A 23,226-nucleotide genomic window follows, 5' to 3' on the forward strand; every position below is an offset into this window, starting at 1 on the left:
AGAGTTCGTCTCGCGTATCGCTGAAACAGGTGGTCTTCACGCAGGATTCCTTGTAAGGGGTCTGGCGCGTGGAGCTGCGCAGACAACCTTAGGCGGGAAGGAACAAAGGACAAGCAAAGAGTTAGAAGAAAAAGAGGGAAACAAGGCGGAAAGAGAGAAGAGGGACGGGACGGCGGAAAGAAAGAGAGAGAAAGAGGCGGGAAGGAAAACATTATTATTAAAAATAAAGTATAAGTATAAATAAATATTAAATCATAAAAGAAAGAGATCGGGTAAGAGAAACGGGTACCTGGGTCGGGTCGGATCGGGGCAGATGTCACATTGGTGGTTATAACATGATTGATCACTATGTTCAAAACCACCAAAACCTCATGGAGAATCTACACAAAAGGTTCTAAACGCTCCTGACTTGCGGGGAGATTACAGACCTATCCGCATCATCCCAGAGATCAAGCAGAACATTGGGAAATTCTGCGTGACATTGGGAAACCCGTGGGTAAGACTTCCCGCGGAAAACCCATAAAACTAAATCCTTTTCAAAAAACCCCTTGCTTAAGTCCAAAAGTTCACCTCACCTTATTAAACATTCATGAGCAGAACATTGGACTGGGGGGACTTGAAGAGGTAGGTCCCAGCAGAGGCGGTTAGGACCCGCAAGACTTCCTTAAAAGGAGACGTCTGCGCAGTTGAACACGCAAGACTCCTTAAACGGACGTCTGCGCAGTTGAACCCGCAGACTTCACCATAGGGACGTCTGCGCCGCGACCTACCAAACCTGCAGGACCCACCACGCTCAGAGTTGTGACGACCTCACATGCGGTACGCAAGCTGGTCCCGCAGGAAATGCCTCCCTATGGTTTCCAAGTATCCCCTGTTCCCGCAGGTGCGGATACCCGCCATTAGGGACTGGCCACCCGCGCAGCATGGCTACACGCATAAGGCTCAGACTCGTAATAATTCAGTAGTCACCTGAAGAAGGAATGAGCAAAGCCGGGAACATTCCCGCATAAAGGCGGGAGGGGGAAAACTCCCGCCTAAATGAGCCAGTCCGTATAATAATGGAGGATCTTTTGTGTGATACCTGACGAGGTATGGACAAAAGATCTGAACAACGATACGACAGCTCACTGACAGCAGCATGGCAACACGCCACAGCACTGTGACCATTAGCCGCCGCCTGCTCACCAACTCCTGCCATACCACGTGCCTAGCCTGTAGTTGGTGGAAAAGGAAAAGTGAACAGCACGCCTGGTCACTGTCAGCCGCTACCTATCCACCAATTACCAGCAGAGCACGTGCGTAGGCCACAGTTGGCAGAGTAATAGGCCGGCTAAACCTCCTTGGAAACCCACCTTCGGCTATAAAAGACATCAAATGGTAATATCATTTCATCATCTAATATCTTGTATAATTTACCTGATAACTGCTCTAGTATTAATAACATACTTTATATTCAAAGAGTAATATAGACTGATTCTCACGCCGGAGGGTGGTCACAAGGAGGAACCCCCCCTTTTCTTAGTGACGAGCTCACGGTGTCTGTTTTGCAGGTTATCGGAAGAACCATCTTGCCGGAATTAACCCCTCGTGGGAAACGTCTATCTAACCCTCAGGTTACTTGTAATCTGTCAGGGTTTGACTGGTGTTTCTTCAGTGATGATGAATCACATTGTAGGTTGTGGTGGTGGTGGGTGGTGCCGGGGAGGAAGGAAAAAAGAAGAGAGAGAGAGAGAGATAGGGTGTGTGTCTGTATATGTGTATGTGTGTGTATATATATATATATAGTATTATTTGATTTTAATTTTTCAAGAGTAAAATGACCAATATACCCTCATGTGTATTGCATATAACTATATTTAACGAAAAAATTTAACTAGGTTAGAGCCAAAGGACCTAACGTGATATAATTTTTTAACGAAAAGGATGGTTTCTGCCATTAAGTTTGCGAAAGGACAACCACTGAAAAAACGTACAAACATAAAGGAATAGTTTTGATGTATTATCTATATTATATTATAATTTATTTCTAAAAAGAGTAATGTATTTTAGGTGGATGGTGGAATGATTAGTCAAAGGTATTTAACGGTTGGCAGGCCTGACATGTTACCCTCATGACTCCACTACGTCATTTCCTGGCAACACCCACCGCCAAAACTCACTTTCCCTCCCATTTTTTTTATAAACTTAAAAATCCAACCCCACATAATATTTATTTTCCTTCTTTCAAGCAATATGTTTTTTACCTACGGTATAATAAAAACACACTTTATTTACATTTTATTTATTACAAAGCTCAAGAAACATGTTCAAGGTAATAAAAACTTGCAAAGGTTCAAATTATATAGTTAAATAACGTGTAATTTGAGGTAGAGTTTGAAAATGTGTAAGTTGTCTATATGAAAAACTTAATAAAATATTTGTACGTTTTTTCAAAACATTTTTTTATCAGACCGATCACACGATTATAAACTAGACAAAAATGTTTTGCAAAAGATTAAATTTGACCAACTTGATAATGTATACCTATACTTAATATTTATACTAACAACGTATTATTTTTAAGATTTTATGTTATGTTTAAAATGGTGTCTTTTACTCATTTATAAGCCAAGCATGTTAATTATTTATATAATTAAATTAAACAAGAAGGATATAAATTTAACATGACGAGAATTCACATTGAAGCTTCCATCTCAATCTTTATAATTTATTTTTTCTTGTTATTTTTTAAAATTCCCTTACATGTAACTCTCTATCTATATTCTAAGACTATATGTTATGGGGCTTGATTGGAGGGCTTTAATAAGAAAAAAGTGCTGCCACTTAGGCGACATGTAAGCACACTTTTTTTACACCAATATTACACAAAAGAGATGTAATGGAAGGGGTTTGATTGGGGCTTCGTTGTTGATTATATAATCATTATTTAATTATTGTTTTCTATTATTTATATATTAACAAATGTAATTAAAATAATTAAATACTTTTAAAATTAAAAAGGTTAAGTTTCATTAAATTTTAACTAAAAGATAAAACAAAGGCAGAAAACAATCAAATGAAAAAAAAAGCATCACAAATATAAATAAGATAAACATAACTAAGTCGAATCCTTCTCTGATTCCGAGCTCACTTTATGGGAATACTCGTCCATAGTAAAGTTGTAAACATCAAGGTCACTTTCTCCGCTCTTCTGGTTCGGCCAATTTTTATTATAAAGATTACCAAACAAACCGACTTTTCGCCGGATTTTGTCCCAATGACTCGAAATCATGTCGGCGGTACGATCTTCATTCCCCACACTTTTCCAAAACAACTCCCGAATCCGACTCCAAAATATTGTTTTAGTTTGGTTGTTTCCTACATGCACACAAAAAAAATGAATTATTTTATTTAAAAAAAAATTAAATGACTAGTCTAAATACGAAAAACTTACCGACACGTTGATCTTCCGATACGTCAACCCAATTTCGCGCTAACGCACATTCTTCATGGACCGTCCAACACTTAGCCCTTCGTTGTTGGGGTCCAGATGACTCACCGACTTGTTTTTTCTTGTGCGAGCGTTTTTTTGGTTGCGGTTCGGGTTCACTTAGGGGTTCGTGTTCGGGATCAAACATGGGTCGGTAATCACCATATTGATCCATAATTTTTATAAAGAAGATAAGGAATAGAAAAAAAAAATCTTGAAATGGTGAGGTTTAATTTATAAAATATGAGGGTTTAAATAGTGTTTAAATTACTATTCTTATTTTTATTTTCCTATTTTATTATCTTGAACGGTAAGTTTTTGTGTGGTTCCATAAAAAATGGATGGATTAATTAATTTGTTTCTCTTTACCAATATCATCCTATAGTTACAATTTAAAGAGATATATCAAAGGGATAAGATTAGCCATCTCCACTTTGGTGGGATGGTAAAGGCTTAGGCCTTTGGGTGAGAGGTTCAGGGTTTGATCCCTGGTAATGGCGGTTTATTGTAAATAGTAGGAGGCAAGCTTAAACATTCAAAAAAAAAAAAAGATTAGGTCAAACATTCCCCAGCTACCTCCCTATTAATTCTTTCTTCTTCCATCAAATTCTTAATTTCTTCTTTCATGTTCCTTCCCTCGCGCCATAGCCAGACATCCAGGCACCGCCCTACGCCATCGACCGTGCCCGCCTGCTATGGTTGTTCATGGCGCCAGTTGCTGATTTGGCAACCAATTCACGCCAAAGGCTTGATGATAACACATAGCCTAATAAGGAAAATTAAATTATAATAATCCAAACTATTGATTATTGGCCAATATTAATCCGAACTAACTATCTAACATCTAGCAATCCTAACTTTCGTGTTTGTTATTAACAATCCTGGTCTAACAGATAGTTAACTCTGTTAATTTTTTGTATGTGACGTGTGATATGGCAATTACATAAAGTTGATTCCTAGAGTTTTCTTATTTTATAGTGAGGTTTTTTTTAGTAAAATGAAATGATCGGATAGATGAGTTAAAAGTTAAAACTTACTAACCCACCAGATGACATAGGTTTTATTTGAACAAGCAGCATAATAAAATTGACCGTATTCTAGTTTCATTCAAATTCAAAAGCTAAAAAGTTAGAAATGGAAATGAAAAGAACGGGGGTTTAAATTCACATTCAGATTCATCATCAACAGTGTCCTTCCCTCGAGATCGGGTCTAGGCTTCCTTCAATTCCACCCACTTTCTTCAAACCACTGCAATTCAAAGGTAAACATCTGTTGATGTTATCTCTTGTAATTTGACCGACTTTTTGTTTGCAGGTTTTCAATCATTTTTAAACCGTGATCCTAGGGTTTCAAATAATTAAGCTGATATTATATTATAGGCTGCCCTGCTGTTGTTGTTGTTGTTGCAAATGCCGGAGGAAGACCCTTTTAGAGCTCAAGTTTCGACTGCTTGATGGATCCGATATCGGTCCGTTTCGATACTCTCCGGCTTCCACCGTCGCCATGCTCAAGGAACGAATTGTTGCCGAGTGGCCCAAAGGTTTAGGCCTCTTTTGTCTTTACATCTTTGTCTCCTATACATGCTTTTTGCTTTAAAACTTCATCCATATGTTTTTTTAATAAGTTTGTAATTCAATCACATGGTTGTAAATGCGACTAATCTAACCGGATAATTAATCGCTAGGCTGAAAATCGATGGCAGCCTGCCAAGTTCTAAAGTATGGACTATTGACATCAGTGTTGTAGAACTCGCTAGGCGCTAGTCGGGCGGAGGGGACGTGGGATAGGGACTAGCGATTAATCGGATTGAAATTTATATGTAGTTGTTGAAATACACAAACACATACCAAAATTTTCAATTTAGACTGAGTTTGACCAAATAGAGGTTAATCGGCAACTACTAATCGTGTGGTAGGGAGTAGCTATTAATCGGGGATTAATTGGAGCCTAGGCGGGATTCTTACAACCATGCTCTGCAATTTGTTCCTGCTAAATCATAGATATATCTTTCAAGATAGCAAAATTATAATGAAGTTTCTTGACGAATACATAACCACTCTCTTGGTGCCTGTTTAAAGTCTTGTATTGTCTTACTGAGCTGGTATTCTTGCTTTGCTATTTCACAAGTCTGACCTAACATACTGAATCCCTTGACTATAAATAACAAGTCATTTACAAAATTGGAGAAAAATAAACTCATCAATACTGAATCCCTTGACTATAAACAGGCACAAGGGCTCTTATTTCTGAATAGCAATCTCTAATACTATGTTTTATTAAAATGAATGCTTGATGATTAGTTGCATCTGTTCCGAGGTTAGTGATTTATGTTATGTGTTAAATCATATCTTGTTGTAAATGAATCCATTCTTGAGTGGGTTCTTATATGATATAGTGCAAGTTTCGGTATCTTATTTCCCATGTTTCTTTAGCACTCATTCATATGCTTCCATCCCTCAAAGATGGTTTCCAACACAAGTGTTGCATTCTTTCAGATAAAAAAGGGGGACCCAAATCAGCAAATGATGTGAAGTTGATAAATGCTGGGAAAATATTGGAAAACAGTAAAACTGTTGGGCAGTGCCGAACACCTTTTGGGGAGCTTCCGAAAGAGGTAATTACCATGCATGCTGTTGTACAAATGTCGTTAGTGAAAGCAAAAACAGGTAATTTTTCCTCTTTCTCATCAATGTGTAGGTGCTATATTTTTCTTGTATTTATCTGCTCTTTTATGCATTTTCTTCAATGCAATGCCATGATTTGGCCTCTAGAGCTCCCATAAAAGATGATAATACAATGACAAATGCTAAATGGGACTTTATCTCATTTTCTAGGTGAAAATTCAATTTTAATAAAGGTGTTCAGACTTTATTTCTTTTATTTGAATCTCATGTTTTGGAGAACCACTTTTTCTTTTTACTGTATTTCTTCATGGGGTGGGGGTAAGTCTGTCAATATTGTTGTGTACTGTCATGAGTCTCGTGAAGTAATAGGGCGTCTGACCACAGTCATTTGATAAATCATGCATTAAGAATTTAAGATAGTGAAGCCATGTAGTTCTTTTGATACGGGGTGTTTGGAACTTTGGATTGCTTTTTTGGAACAACTATTTTGGAATACACAACTTTATTTCCACTTACAAGTAATCAGATAAACAATCCCAAACACTTAGAAAACCGTTCTTATGAAAATGGAATAAGCAGACGCAAGCACGCGCATGCTGACTTTTCTTAAACTTGCAGAAAAGAAGATCGTTAATGATCCAAAGAACGTTTGTACATGTACCATATTGTAAGAAGATTTTAAAGTTATCTCAGATCGTTATGAGGCTGTTAAACCAGGTGGAGAAAATAATGTGTTTGGTAGAGGTGGTCACATCCTTGTTAATTGTTATTATGCATGAATTGTTGCTTTAAGTTTTGCTACTTTTGTAAAATGTTTCTATGTTTAATCCTTGCCAATAGTTTAAAACAAATGCCTGAAGGTTGCACTATAACCAATTAACCATTCACAATTTACCGGTGATAACAGATTCGGTTGATTTAACTATTACTTTTTGGCTCGTATTGTGGCATTATATGGATAATTAATGTAGCAAAGTTGATGGAAAAAGTTACACTACTAAGATGATCTAATCTCTAATAATTCTTAGAATAAACAGAGTAAGGCTGCATAGCGAGCAGAACTAGCTTCAGCTTGGGCTTGGTCTCAAAGTTCAATGAGCCAACTCGGATCATCTAGTCTTGTTCATTCTTATTGTACAGAAATTTGAGCTCAAGCTTGGCTCGTAAAAAGCTTGAGCCTACTTGTTTACATAACTATGGAGCTTCGGTCAAGGGAAATTCTCTATTACTTTCGTTCAAATTTAAGGATATGGCAGAATTAAGACTCCAATGAGATGTTCTTAGCAGAATCCCAAAATTTCACCTAGTTTGGCTGTTTTAGGTAATGAGATGAAGTAGAATAATACGTGGAAACCTTAACTTTTACTGGTATTACTGTTAGTTTAATACAGGGAATACAATGGGGATGCCATTAAACACAATGTTAACTCACTTTTTTGGCATAGATTGAAATTAGCCACCCTTATTTACAAAGGGTAAACTTAAAGCATGCTTATCTTTATGTGCTCACAATGATGGTGTACAAATGAAAGAAGCCAAAGCTCCCACCATGCGCTCAAAAGTGAAACAATTTATCCAATCTTGGCTCTTATTGTTACTTTAAACACAATAACATTAATCAATATAAGATGTTCCACTTCTTGGCTCTTCATATTTTATTGTTTAATAACATATTGAAAATATATAGTGTAAAGGTTGCCTAACCACACTTGCTAAGACAACCAACACCTTCCTCCAGATAATCTTGTCTGCTAATCCAAAACTCAGGTGCATCCTGCAAAAATTCAACAAAAAAATATATGGTATCTCGGTGTTTCACAAACTAATGTTATGAAGATAATCATAATTTACAGAAGACATTCGTCTGCACATAGTAAAACAAAACAAACAATGATTCCTTAGCAAGTTCCAACTCTTCTCTCATTTACTGAAAATATTTAACTACATTCAAGAGTTCTAGGTGATTTATGACCAGAAATGGCAAAATCAGTGGGATGGGTAACGGGTCAAATTGAGTTTTGAGTCAAAACATATATCTTTTTGGTACAGGTCAGGAGGGCCCGGGACACTTTGTCCATAAAACTTAAATTACTTTTATTATAAATAGTTGGTGTGTCAAAGATGACTCCATAAATAATTCAAATAAATTTATTTAAGAGATTCTATGCGTTAAAAGTACACAACACAAGCGATTTTTGACGCATTTCCTTTTAAGCTTCTTTATATATATATATATATATATATATATATATATATATATATATATATATATATATAAAATTTGCTGGGTTGCCTGTAAACACGTTTTTGTTCGTTTGTTCCTTAATTTTCCTTTTATTAATAACTAATGTAGTTATAAGCATATAGGTAACAAGTTATTAATGTAAATCTTTTTAACTAGTAACATTTAGGAGGTTGTGTGTATTAAAATAGACTTTGGTTGACTTTCAACTTGTTTAACCCTTTCGGCCTATTCCCTTCTTGACTATATTTTTTTATTTGATGCGTTTACGAAGAAAAAAGAAAGAGACCTTCATGATTCCTGCAAGTACTGCACCTCCAAGGTACACCATATGCTTTCTTCGTGGCGGATCTTCAATGCGCAACCGCAGTTTCTACATTGCAAATAAACAGAAATTTAGCGTCAACTTAAATCTGACAATTGAAATACAAAATAATTAGAATGAATGAAAATGCAGTTATTTATAAAACTATAGACCACCAGATAGAATTTATGCATGAAATTCTGAAAATAAAAGACAATATCTTACATCCTATGCTTATCCATAGAAAGGATATGATAGAAACGTATATGCCAGTATAATATGATGCTCACCGTGAATGTTTTAAGAGCCTGTTCGGATCTATATCTCATATTTTATTTTTCTAGTTACATCCTAGATAAATATTTCAATCTACTTTATTATTGCTTCATTGGGTTTCTACAGTGATGATGAAGCTACAATTTGTTTTCATGAATGTCCACTTGCACCTTAGAGATAGCGATGAAAACAAATGAGGAAATGGGTAACTGAACACAAAATAACATTATGTGTATATGATCAATAAATTTCAGATATTACCTTCAGTCCAACTTTGTTTCCCTTCAAAACAACATCAAGATAACGATCCAGGATTTCTTTCTCTAGGCTGTTCAAGAAGTAAAACTCCAGTAAGGCCTTGAATGAAACAAAAAAAAACTAATAATGAACACTTAAGGTTATCGAAAAATTGATAATAGAAGAAACATTGCGACTCTTCAGTTTTGATGAAGTAAAAGGCTCTTAAAACTTAAAAGTGTTAAAAATATCCAGACTTTTACTAAGAAGTTAGCCAAAATAATAATAATAGAATGATAAAATCACATGAAAGGAAGAAATTATCTAAAGTGAATAGATACTGATGACGCCCTGCTTGCGGTGCGCACATATAATGTATATATGTGTGAACCCTTGGGTGGGCAAAAGTAAAATTGCACTAATTTTGACGTTATTTTACTAATCACGTGAAAATAACGTTAAAAGTGGCGGAAGGTTAATCAGGCATCATGTGGTGGCGTTGATAGCCGAAAGACAAGGGCACATGCACCAATCAGCCGGTGTCCCGATGATTGAGTGTTATGTGTCTTATGTCCAAGGCTTGATTCAAAACTACTATCGAGCCGGGGGTCTCACCGGAAGCAGCCTCTCTATCCCTATGGGATAGAGGTAAGGCTGTCTACATCTTACCCTCCTCAGACCCTACCATAGCATTGCTATTGGTGGGATATACTGAGTACGATGATGATGATGAATAGATACTGATGTATTACCGACTTGGTAGTCCTGGATACATTGTGCTCCCTCCACTCAGAACTATATGCTGGTAGAGCTGCAAAAACATAAAACATAATAACAGTAAGAAAAACATTATTATTCTTTTGTAACATGAAATTGACATGGTAAGCAGAATCTTAAGGATGGATGCACCACCAACTTTACAGCAAGCATAACACATGGTTAATTTGAGTATGCTTTAAAACGTTACCATCATACGGTTGTCTATATCCATTTCCTGAATACAGTGGAATACCATGTCAGCAATGCCATCTCCTTCAACATCTATGAGTTCCTGAAAAGGAAAAGAAAACTTTACCTATTGGTGGTGGTATAAGTGGTAAATGATATAATGAAAATAACATAACTTATCATAAGATTGTAAAAATACACTTTAAACTTAATTATGTAAATAAGAGTAAAAAGCAGCACCATTAATGTTCAAGCCATCTTAATATTCAAAGATTCGTCATAAAAATCTACAAGCATTGCACGTAAGAGAACACACGCATTGACAAGTGAGTGTATCCAGTATACAAAGATGAAAATAATAAAAATATATGATAATGATCCAGAATTATAAGTCAAACTCACCGGTGTAAAAAGAGCTTCTGGGGCCTGAAACCGTTCGGTACCAACTTTGATAACCCTTCCATCTGGCAGCTGATGCATTTTAAAATTATCAAGAACCGTATAAATAAAAACAAATATAGTCCAACATCCAGTGATCCAGATAATCCAAACATACACTATATAGAGATAACTTACAGTATAGTTCTTAACAAGGATGGTGGTCTCAAGTCCTAATTGATATTCCCTTTTGTAATCATAACTGAAAACAGCATACATCAAACAAAAGTTTCACATTACAAGTTCATAATAACAGTCATAAAAACATGTGAATTCATGTATTTACCTGATGTAGCAGAGCTTCTCTTTGATATCTCTTACGGTCTCAAAATCAGCATTCTTATTCATTGCATAACTTTACATGTAATAAGTCAATTACCAAATCTCAGTACATGCAAAAGCACAGTTATATAATGAATATACCACTTCTGAGAAAAGCATAGAAAAGCACCCTCTTCTAAGCAGTAAATCAACAAGATATGATGTTATGTGGCGTCCAGCAACATTCATTCTCTTTGTAAGATGAGGAAACGAGTAGCCATCTACAACGGGAACCTAAAAACAACTTTTAGTAGTTAATAATATTCACATAGTGACTGTTTTATTATATTAGTAATCTCTATTATTGAGGTCAGTCATCATATTAGACACATGGATTATTAAACTACTTACCACATGGCTTACACCATCGCCAGCATCAATGACTAATCCAGTAAGTAAGCCTGTTTTGCCATCATGTTAACATTAGGTGAATAAAATTTACTTCAAACATAGGTCTCAATGTCTGACTGTAAAATAAACCTTTACCCTATAAGCACCTTGAGCATACAATGTTAAAACAGCTTGTATCTGGATGAAGACACCAGCAAAATTATACTTCTCGAACATTGTCTCAACCTAAAATAAACATAAATCCTAATTTAAGTTTATGAACGAACGATGCCATTCTTTGAGGACTGTAAAGTAAAAGGCGTTTTACGAATTACAAACCATCTTTTCCCTGTTTCTAGAAGGATTAAGAGGCGGATCTGTAAGCAGTATGTTACATTCTGTTGGATCCACCTGCCAAAAATAAAATATGGATATCATTCTTATAACATCAAATTCACCAACACACATCATATACTCACCTTTAGTTCATTATAGAAAACATGATCCCAAACATGACCCATATCATTCCATTTTTGCACAATGCCATTATTGACAGGATACGATATATCTAGTTGATGCCTCAAGTTCAAGCAGGTTTCACCAACGACAATATCCTGTATCAATCGCAGACAAAAGAAACATCTACATAACTAATATCAATTGAAATGCCTCACAGTCATATTCACTAGTGAAACAAAGCTCTTATATCCATCAAATATTTCAATGCATTATTTAAAAACATATATATTCACCTTCAACTCTTGCTCCATGAGCGTTTCTTCGTACCTCAACGTCGGCCTACCCACCACACAAGGAAATACAGATGTCGGAAAATTCTCTCCAGCAAAGCCGCACTTGACATACTGAATCGAAAATCAGCAATCATGGAACACAAAATATTGTAACATCTCGTTTTTCGAAACAAGAGGTGTATTAAAATTAAGGGTGTGCATGGTTCTGTTCGGGTCAGTTTTAGGCTAAAACCGAAACTTCAGTGTTTGTTTTTTTGAAAACAGTTCGGTTTCAGTTTATCCGATTTTGGTTTCTCAGTTTTCGTTTTGGTTTCGGTTCGGTTTTGCCATTTAAGCTTGAAATTTTTGTGCCGGGAAAAAAAGGCCCAAAATAATGACGTTAGGCCTAAATCATTTTGTTAACTAATAACTAATTGATTAGTATACATACATTTTGGCTAAACTATTTGAGGTACCTATCAACTAAATTTTTATAAATTAATTAAAATAAAAAATAAAAATCAGTGATAAGTTGCGATTTATGTCAATTATTGAAATCTGGTAAGAATTTGATGGTTAAAATGTTGCAGTGTGAACGATTAGGTACCAAATATAAGAAATGCAGATGAATGAATCAAATGAGTTAATAGATACATACATATTAGATCTCGATTAACAGATCCAGATCACTAAAAAGTGTTTAATTAACTAACATAAGGTTACTTACTTACCCCAGTGCCATTGTCGCAAACGATGACCTTCTTGCTGTCCATATTAGAAACCACGGACGATGGATTCGTCAGATCAAACCGTCAATTGTGTGTATAGCAAATTTGTTTTGCTTTGCGTATAAACTTCAATGCGGTTGAACCGGACGAATACCTAACCCGGGAAATGGATCCAATATCAATCCGGTTAAATTGCGGGTTTCGTCTATGCGGTTTGTTATAAGGTTCGTTATTTCAGTCAAATAACTTAAAATCTGCTTTTTAGTCCCTGATATTACATTTTCGTTGCAACTAGAACCAATCTTGTTAACATCCTTAGTGTTTGTGCCTAGCACAAAAGGACCAAAATGTTCTTCACTTAACAGAAGAATTCTAACAGTGTTAACGGGGTTGGAGTTTGAAAAAGTGTGAGTCTATTGATGGTACGACGACATCATATTCCAGCCAAGCACCTACAAAACAGAACACCGTGAGTCTCATCACGGGAAGGACACGATGGGGGGTCTTCCCGTAACCACCCTCCAGCGTGAGAATAAGTACTGTACTGATCCGAAAGTACAAATACAAGTAATAGCTTGGAGCGTGTGGGAGTGAATGAATACCTCAAGGAGATGACTCGAGTATTTATAGCCGAAGGTGGAGGGAAGGTGATTGGTGGAGTTGTCACTATCAAGATATCCTTTTTCTACCTGAATGAACATGTGTCGAGCGCTAATAGGATGTGACAGCCTGGCCACGTTTTGGGACGGTTATCAGGTGTCTAGGTGTCATCTTTCCATTCGTCGATGTCGCTATCAAGGAATATTGAGGAAATCTTCTAAAAGTAGTTTGTTACAACTGCTCTTCCATATCACGTGGTGACCATGTGCGTGATGAGTCCCTTGTGTGGCTTGCGGGTTCCTTTCGCGGATGCTCAATGGTAATCCGCAGGTTATATTAGGGATTCGCGAGGCATGTCGCTTGATCCGCGGGTAATTTTACAACCCTACACCTTATTAACGCAACTGCCAATAGTGTTCTGGTCCGCGGGTTCCTTTCGCGGATGCTCATTGATAATCCGCGGGTTGTATTTAGGGATCCGCGGGTAGCTTTACTACCCTACATCTATAGAGTTGATTGCAACAAAAATGAAAAATGAGGGAATGGAAAGTGAGTTTTCAACTATTGAACTAAAATAACAAATTTTAACAAACCATATAAACAAAAACCACAATTTATCCATTTATTTACCAGGCGCATTCATATTCATCTAATAGATAAGTATTATTATGCATAAAGAACATTTTTCTTTGATTTTTCTTTCATCAAAGAAATGCTATTAAAAATGAAGTCAAAACAAAATCATTACAAATAAGAGTACGATGCAATTAATTTATATCAAATAATGAATTATTATTTAGTGTTACATAACGAGTTAATTTTAATAGTCGATTAACTTAGTTATAGAAAATGTTTGAAAGCGAATTACGCTTTAATAGGAACTATTAAGTTAACTTTTTTTTTTTCTAACGACAAATTTCATTAAAACAGCTAGCAAGAAGCTAGAAACCGAACAAAAGAAAACAAGAGTACAACATTACAACATAAAATTACACCAATCTTTCCACAACAAATGTTTGAAAGACGAACGATTTTTTATCCAAAGAAATCCCAACAATTTAATATCTTCCATAGTTTTGGCGAAACAAACCGGCTTATTTGTAAAGATGACTTCGTTTCTAGTCTTCCAAATGCACCAACACGCTGTGAGAACGATCCCGTATAAAACCTTGTTTTTCTGAGTCCCCAGATTGCTAATTTCATAATAACGTAGCAAGTCGCGCATCGAAAAAGCATAGATGGGAGGAATGTGACACCAATTGCTAACAAATTGCCAAACTAGTGTGGCAAAATAACAAGAAGTGAGGAGATGATCACTCGTTTCTTCGTATTCTCCACATAATCTACAAGTCACCGAACCCACCTCAATGTTTCATTTGGATAAAGCCACGAGGGTCGATAGTCTATCCATTTCCGCCTTCCAAGCGTGAATGTTTACTTTTTTAGGCACCCAACTATTCCATTTAAAAACAAACGAAACACCCAAATTTGAGTTATTGAACAATATCTTTTTCATGGAGGAAACCGAGAAAATTCCGGAAGGTTCGCTATGCCAAATCCAACGGTCCGGGTTGTTGCTTAAAGAGAGTTGTTGCAACAAATTTAAACATCTTGAGAGTTCACTCGATTCACAATGGTTCAATTTCTTTCTCTTCCACCGCCATTTCCAAACCGTGTTGTTGACGATTCTCTTATAACACGATATCACCAAACACGCATTAACTTTTTCATTCAAGAAAAGATTAGGAAAAATAACTCTTAATGGATGTTCCGTTATCCAAGGATTAATCCAAAACCTTGTTTTGTCTCCAACACCCATCTTCCCTTTGATAAGACTCCCCAAGTTAAGATTGGAAAAGGCAAGGTGGTTTTCCAGTTTAGCTATGGAATTCCACGTACCCGGCTGGTTTTTTGAGTGAGGGAGAATAGGCCACGACCTGTTAGAAGAGTGTAATGCTAAAATCACCTTTCGCCAAAGAGCATTCGGTTCGTTCTTGAATCTCCACCACCACTTAGTGAGGAGGGCTATGTTAGCATCTCTAAGAGGGGTGAGATCATAACTCGGTTCCAACTCACCCAACAAATTTTCTTTTTATCCTCCATACCCCCCCCCCCCCCAAAAAAAAAAAAAGGTTTTAATTTGAGTAACTAAGTAATGAAATTGCATTACCTAAATTTTTATGTAACTAAGTAAAATCTAAGTTGTTAAACATATAGACTTAATTTTCCTTTTTTTAAAAATGAATAACTATTTAGATTATAGACGAGTAGCTGGCCCACCCAATTATCTCCATTCCTCGATTACAAAATCATGGGACATGGACTTGTATACTTGATACATGTTAGATTTTGGAGTGACAAAATTGGTTCATCGAGCAACAAGTTTAATGAAAATGTTTATAGAAAAAGGCACCGTCCTTGACTCGTTATTTCAATCCAAAACCATCCGTTTAGTAATTGTGAAATTGACACAATCGTTTAAACTGAACAAGTTGGCTGGTTTGAAACCGGTATAAACCAAACTGGCTGTACTGGACCTTTTATTATTTATATATTTATTTTAATTTTTGAAATATGTAGTAGATGTGTAATTGTGTATATATCATATAATCATTGACCATCTTTATCGTTTAAAATATTTTTGATACAAACTAATGACTTTGAATAGAAAACAGTTTAGAAATCTAAGACCGAAACATTATACCGTTAAACTGGTAAAGTCAGCTGGTCCGACCAACCAACCCAGCCAGGTTGGTTTGTTTCGTCATACTCCATAATCGTTGACCCGCAATTAGTAGTTTGGTCAAGAATTGACTAAGTAACACCGTGAACACCTTAAGAATCCGTGTAAGTGATTTGAGTTACATAGTCCTAACTTAATTGTCGAAGCATAGTCTCCTAACATTTTATTTCCGAGTTACAGCTTATATCTCAGCTCGAGAATGCTAGACATGGTCCAACACTCCAACCCGATAGCAAGCCCTGACCCACTTATGTCCTTGTAGCAACAGCTAACAAGTATTCAAAGCATAACACATTGCAACTGTATTTAAAGTCTCAACTCAAACAAGAAAGGTCTTTAATCCATAGGTCCTACAAAACTAGACAAGTAAACTACATATGTTGTTAACAAATATGTGTGTGTATCACTACCATAGACAAAATGCAACTGCAATTTACAACTGTTTTGATACTTCCTTTTGTACAACACAAAACAGAACCACATAATCCCATAAAGCTAAAAGATTAGGGTTTCATAATTCATCCTCATCACAAATTCAAAATTATAATCGACCATCCGAACCTTGAGAATCATCATCCTTTGAAGACTGTTGTTGCTGATGCATTCTAGCCTGACCCATGTGATACATTTGATTCATAACCCCAATATTATCTTGCGAAAGCCCAAGTTCTAAACCCGGATGTCGATTATGATTATGATTATTATTATCCAAAATTGAAGAGAAACTCATCCCGGGTAAGTCAAACCCTGGCATCCCAATCTTCTGCAAATAATTCGAGCCTTCTGCGCCCAAACTCATCCAAGTGGGGCCAAACTGTTCCCAGTGGGACCAGAAGGCTGGAACCCAAATCCTGCTGCTGGTATGGCGGGCCACAGACCTGCCATACCAGCAGCAGGTGCAGCCAAGTGGTTGGTGGGTCTCCCTGTCCCCAAATTCCCACCAACTACTTGTGAAACCTCCATCGCCGAAGCAGGGACCGTACTGGTTCCTGTTGCGGCGATAATCGAGGGTTCGGCCTGCTGTAACAGCCACTCGATTGTTTTGCCGTCGGATTTGTGACCCAGTTCTCTTGTGAGTTGAAAGATTCTTGCAGCACAGAATGCAGGCATCCTTATTCTTCTACCACGGCCGTCAACTTTGGTGTGGCGGTCTTTGTTTGAGGTTCGTTTGACTTGTAATTGTTGTTTTTTGGGTTGCTCTTTTTCAGATAGTGCAATCTGTAAATCATCTCTGATCTCTGAGGAGTTGTTGTTGCTATCAGCCATGGTGGACAGTTGTGGTGGTTGGTTTGAAAATTGTAACCTCGTATGGTGGATGAGGATGGTGATTTTGTTCTCGGGATTATCAAATACCGTTACTAAATGATGGTAAAGTTTTAACAACGGGTTTGACTATAAAGTTTTTTGTCTTCTATGTATAGGAAAGTTTTATCCTGTGCGTTAGCATAATGAATTTTTTATAGAACAAGAAAACCTTGTTCCTTTAGTTGTTCATGTTTGATCATTTGTTCGATTAAAATTAATGAACTAACATGAAGAGAATGCTCTCTAGCTCGTTCCAAAAAGGTTTGGTGCTTAGTAGTATACGCATTGTTTTGGTTATTGTACCATAGCAGACATGCGCACTCCTCTATTAAAATGCACAAAATCATTTTTGAGGACGTCCGTTGAACACGAAAACCACGACCAACACTAATTTATTAGTTAATTCATTTTCCAGCCAAGAGCAACGCTGTAGACTCTGGTTAGAATTCTGATTTATGTTTATGTGATGTTTTTTTTCTTGTATTCAAGTTACTCAGATTAAGACATAATCTTTATCTGTTTATTATTAATAATAATTATAAATCATAATTATAATTAAAGGGGAACATTTTCAGTGTGATAAAAAGAGGGAATAAAAGTTGATTCTGTTTGGGTCATTTCTCTCTTTAACTCGGTGGTTCCATGTTTAACTATCTATGCTACAAACGAATAACATCACATGAACATTCAGCCTAAAAATAGTTATTGACTTATATATAAAGTAACACAGTGGACGGGGCTGTTTAGCAACATCTGAATCAGTAAGTCTGAACCATTAAGCTGTCTGAATGGGTAAGATAATCTGAACCAGTTAGACATCTGAACCAATAAGAGCTGTTTGGTTAGACATCTGAATGACTGTGCAGAATTACTATTTTACCCCTCTGCAGAATTATGTACTGAATGAAATGTATTTGTTTGATCAAAAATCTGAATGACTATACTGAATGACGAATAATTAAAATAAAGAGAATTCAAAACAACATAGAAAATCTAAATTACACAAATCCTTCATAATCCATAAAACACATACTAAAATTCAATACAAATTTATACTTTGCATACAATTCAATTTTAACCGATCAAACTAGTTGATTAGCTATTTGGTCACGCAAATTATTCATATAGTGAATGCCTTGTGAACTCCATTCTATGTCATGAACTGACTCACTATTGTTGTCTCCACCTTGTTCTTCTGAAAATGTAGTGTCCTCGTCGTACTCCATAAATAACTGATCAGAAATATTTGATTTTCTTATAAAATTATGTACGGCGAAGCAAGCAATCACTATGTCCCTTTGTTTTGGAAAAGAAATGGGAGCCATTCGCTGTAGGATTGGGAATCGGGCCTTCAAAACACCATACGAGCGCTCAATAACATTTCTGAGTTGTGCGTGAGCATGATTGAATTTTTCTTCCTTAGTTAACGCACGACTTCGTCGAAAATCATGTTCAAAGCACGTTTCCAATTAATCCTAACCATTTCTTTAAACAATAAAAGCAAATGCGTTTCCACAAAATCATATTCAAAGCAAATTAGTTCAACAAATTAGGAGCATGTTCAAAGCAAATTAGTAAAATAGTTCAACAAATTAGGGGCATGTTCAAAGCAAATCAACATACAAATAAAATTGTTATATGTTAACCCACCGGAAACTTTAATCCCGATTACACACCCATTTTATGAATTTTATTCTCTTTGAGGCATTTCATCAAACACCTTATGTGCATATATTTAACTCAACAATATTCATATAATTCTATAGTCAAATCATCCAAATTTTCATTTCAAATCACATATTGTTTAGTTATTTATAAACATGGATGCAAATACAAGAGCACAAAATCGATTTACCTCGTACTGTGGTGGTGGCTGGAAGAGGCAAGATTTGACGGTGGTCGGAGCCGGGAGAAGCGGTGGTGGTGGCTGGGAGAGGCGGTGGCGGTAGGGGTTGGGAGAGACGATGGTGGTGGCTGGAGAAGCGGTGGTGGAGGTGCCGACGGAACTGTGGTGGTGGCTGGAAGGAGAGGTTAGGGTTTGGAGATTTGGGGTAAAAGTGGGAAACAAAACATCTGTTTCATTCAGCTAAAAAAAAAAGCTGGACCATTCGGACCTTAATGGTTCCATTCAACCCTTTTTTGCGAACCAAACACCTATTTAGCTGACCGGTTCAGCAAAAAGTGTCTGAATGGCCCCATTCAGACACAAACAAACAGCCCCGAAATCATGTCTGGAAATCATGTCTGGTGAGTCTTTATTTGATTCATTGTACTATCTTTTTTATTCTCTCTGTAATTACAATTTAAATAAACTCTAATAGATAATATTAGATCAAAGGGGCCTAGATAGGTCATAGGTACATGCATGCAATCCTACTATTATTACAACTAGTGTATTACCCGGCGTGTTGCGTCGGGGCTAGTTGGTAAAACTCGGGCAGTAGTAAAACTCAAGACTTGTCGATCCCTGTTTTGAGATGGTAAGTCGACGCGAATTCAGTCAGTTTTGGTTAAGTGCGTTATGATATCGAAACTAAAACAAAAAATAAGACAAAAACAATATAAAAACTGAGGGGGGCAATGGGGTGGCGTCGGTCACTAAAACACGGACGTTGGTAGAACTCGAGCGTTTTTTATCCGGCCGAGCAATGAGGCGATGAACCTACGGAAATTTGGCCGGTCCTCGTCACATTCGTTACGGTACCGAAGCTAAAACAAAACGATAAAAACAAAACTGGAATTCGATCGGTTTTTATTACGTTCGTTACAGTACCGGAACTAAAACAAAATAGGGTGATCGAATTCGGTTGGTTTCACTTAACAACACAACCATCCGACCCATATCAAATTTAATGTTGAAAGACAACCATCTTAACATATAAAAAAAAACATAAATAACAAACGTAAAAAAACAAAAACATAAAAGAGACACCCAATGTTTGCACCATCAAAGATTTGAACTTGGTTCCAAAGAGATCAAACAATTAAACCTTATCAACACAATCATCCAACCAACACCAAGGGTTAGCAAAGAGACGAAACCATTACAATATATACAAAAACAAAACTAACATACTTTGTGCACCAAAGTTCTCATTTATACTAACGAGTCGACGCTAATACAATTGGTATCAATTAGGTTTATTACATGTACAAGGACCAAACCTAAAAAATAATTTCATTAGATTATTGTATCTAAAAAAGTAAATAAAACATACTTGAAAAAAAAAACTAATAAAAGAAACTAAGAAAGTAAAACATAAAAAATAACCTAAGACCACACATAAGTGACAAAAAAAAAATCTGTTTTAAGGGCTAGAAAATTTTTTTCCGTTTCCTTAGAGGAACAAAGACCCGAACTCACGCAGATGATAACAAAATAGGAAGTTCAAAGGACAACTTTAGCCTTTGAACCAGATAAGTAGATTGTTTAGTCATTGAAACTAATTATATAAAAGGTCAAACCAATAGATCTAAAAAGCTTTTGTGGCACCATCCACTGCTTTTTATCTATATATATAACTAGTGGTTGATCCAGCGCGTTGCGCCGGCTTTGGTTGTGGCTGGCTATAGATGATTAACTGCCATTATTAACATGATCAAGTAGCATTTAACAAACATCAAAGTATTGGCGGAGCATTACATATATATATTCCCAACTTCTATGCTTATAATATGTGCGCAGTTAACAATTGTTGCAAAAGATAGATATCTGTTCCTGCACCTTTTTTGCTGCTTGCGGCTGTCCAATATTGTGGTTGTCAAAAGGATGATTGCAGTTGCTTTTGTTTGGGTGGGTAGTCTTTAGATTAAGTGCATGCTCCTGCTACCTGTTAGGTTTTGCATCACCTGTATTGAAAGGTGGTGTTACTATATTATGTATGGTGCAATAATGTGGTTTTTTCGTACATTCCCGCTAATTCCTGGTTTCATTTTCAGGTTGCGAGCCATTACCTGCAGTTTTTAACGAGATTAGTTGTAGGTTATCTTTATGGCAGTGTCTTGGGGTCGTTACCTGTAGTGTCGGGGTTTGCCCTTTTCTTCTCTTTATGCAGGGATGGAGGTGGGAGTTCTGTTGTTGGAATTTCAGTGGCTTGTGTGGCTATTGGGACGTCAGGTACACAATTGACCACGCATGTATGTGGTTGCCTATTACTATCATCCACAGTTCAACATGATGCTGTTGAACCCGGAATTTATTTCAAGTTCCTATTAGTTTCTGAAATGTTGGCGAGCATTCTTCGGGTCTGGGTGGCCATGTCTTCTGATCCTCACACATAGAAACATCCTCAATTGACACACAAACAACACACAAGATACAGCGTAATTGTGTAAACAATTATTGCTAAAAACATACCTTAGGTTACAGGTGATAACGATGCTGAAATGAATGCACGAAACCCAAAAGCTGAAACATGAAAGAAAGAAAAAAAAACAAAACATAATCGTCAACACGAAAAAAGATACATTCCCATTAGAACATCTACGTTAACGAATTTTAACTTCTATAAACACCACATAGTGTATAATTAAAATCATTGTAACAGAGGTTACAAATTAAAATCTTATGCTTTATCTATCAACATGGAATAATAGTTTTTCTGTGAAAATTGCATATAGTAAATTGCCAATAATGATTGAACAAAGGTGAAATTTATAGTAAACTGTCAATAATGATTGAATAAAGATGATGATGGTTGTGAATTTATGTGTGAATTGTGTATTTATAGCTTCTAAGCAGTACAAAAATTCCTTTTGACTCCACCTTTTTTAAACAGACCATATAAAACGAAAACCTAGGACTTGCAAACATGAGTTAAAATAAGAGGCGGTTGATGTGGATAAAACCCATGTGAATCTGGTTTTTAAACCAGGCATAACTCATATGTTTTCGGTTGGTAGTGTAAAGGAGTTGAAAGAATTGGGTGGAGTGACTTACAGAGAAGCAGTTGGACCTTTGTCGATGTGACAACGACGACAATCGGTGGTTCCTGGTGGCAATTTTTGGTTCGTCAAAGACTTACATATCTCGGACCATAGAGATACAGGCACGGTGTTGTTAAGGATTAAAAACAAACAATACAATTATAAATGTTAAGTGCCAACTGCTTGTAACAAATAAGTAGGATGTTCTGTGTAAGGTTGGTACTGGTACCTGGTGTTTTTCAGAGTTTGGTGCCTTCATGTTTTCTTCAATGTCGTCCAAATTTGAGACGCCCACCAGACATCCAATGTAATGTAATCTGTATCGTTTATCATGTTAGTAGAAGCAGAAACCAACTGTTTTAATTTGTATTTGGTATTGGTCTATAGTTGTTTTAGATGTGCCATATACTGAATGTGAAGCATTTTTTTTTTCTAAATGTTTAACCAAAACCAGTTTTTGCCTGTTAATCAGTGATTACCAGTGTAAATGAGCTGACACATATAAATAAAATAAAATAAAACAGTTTTAATACCTGTTAATAGAATGTTGTTCTTGCGGGTAGTGAGCAGGAATGTGTTTTTTCTATATCGGAGTTGCCAGTGTATACCCTGCAAGCACGGCAGATGCTTCATGGTTAACAATTCACATTGTGTACCGTTTCTCATTGCAAATGTTAGCTTCAATGAAGTAGCACTGGCCAACATGAAGCAAGTTGATGAGCAGTTGTATTGTTTTCAAGCAGCTTCGATTGCATCTCTGTGAAAAATTTTAGGAAAATATTTTGATGTGATCATGTGAAGTGAAATAGTGACGGTGGCTGATATTGTTAGCTGTACTTACATTGCCATCGAGCAATAAGAAGCACATTTCAAGGCGTCTAAATGATTTGCATATGATAATCCTAATTTCTAGCGGTGTTCCATTGGTTCCATTACGGCTTTCAGAAATCTTTTGGGTGTTCATCTTCTTTTACCTACAGAAAATAAGAAAAGTATTCATAGTG

The 23,226-nt window shown here is 36.4% G+C and overlaps 2 protein-coding genes and 1 pseudogene across 2 annotated transcripts; 1 reads left to right on the forward strand and 2 right to left on the reverse strand.

Moving 5' to 3' along the window:
- The first annotated feature begins 3,963 nt into the window (after window positions 1-3,963).
- Window positions 3,964-6,781, forward strand: LOC143588362 (membrane-anchored ubiquitin-fold protein 4-like). Its single transcript, XM_077069384.1, has 5 exons — window positions 3,964-3,969; window positions 4,684-4,730; window positions 4,849-5,009; window positions 5,965-6,135; window positions 6,712-6,781. The coding sequence occupies exons 1-5, from the start codon at window positions 3,964-3,966 to the stop codon at window positions 6,762-6,764; spliced, it is 438 nt and encodes a 145-aa protein (XP_076925499.1). The 3' UTR covers window positions 6,765-6,781.
- Window positions 6,782-7,735: 954 nt separating this feature from the next.
- LOC143588364 (actin-related protein 2-like) lies at window positions 7,736-12,693 on the reverse strand. Its single transcript, XM_077069385.1, has 15 exons — window positions 12,652-12,693; window positions 11,942-12,052; window positions 11,669-11,803; window positions 11,529-11,600; window positions 11,357-11,435; window positions 11,211-11,260; window positions 10,990-11,093; window positions 10,825-10,893; window positions 10,677-10,740; window positions 10,503-10,571; window positions 10,120-10,203; window positions 9,905-9,963; window positions 9,177-9,243; window positions 8,625-8,708; window positions 7,736-7,867 (listed from the first exon to the last, which is right to left on the reverse strand). The coding sequence occupies exons 1-15, from the start codon at window positions 12,691-12,693 to the stop codon at window positions 7,793-7,795; spliced, it is 1,164 nt and encodes a 387-aa protein (XP_076925500.1). The 3' UTR covers window positions 7,736-7,792.
- A 3,839-nt stretch (window positions 12,694-16,532) lies between these two features.
- On the reverse strand, window positions 16,533-17,272 carry LOC143588363 (transcription factor TCP20 pseudogene; annotated as a pseudogene).
- Between the last annotated feature and the right edge of the window lie 5,954 nt (window positions 17,273-23,226).

This window comes from Bidens hawaiensis, unplaced genomic scaffold (genome assembly GCF_021521415.1).
Source record: "Bidens hawaiensis isolate Kalapana, Puna unplaced genomic scaffold, B.hawaiensis_p1.1 tig00036338_1, whole genome shotgun sequence".
Classification (NCBI taxonomy): Eukaryota; Viridiplantae; Streptophyta; class Magnoliopsida; order Asterales; family Asteraceae; genus Bidens; species Bidens hawaiensis.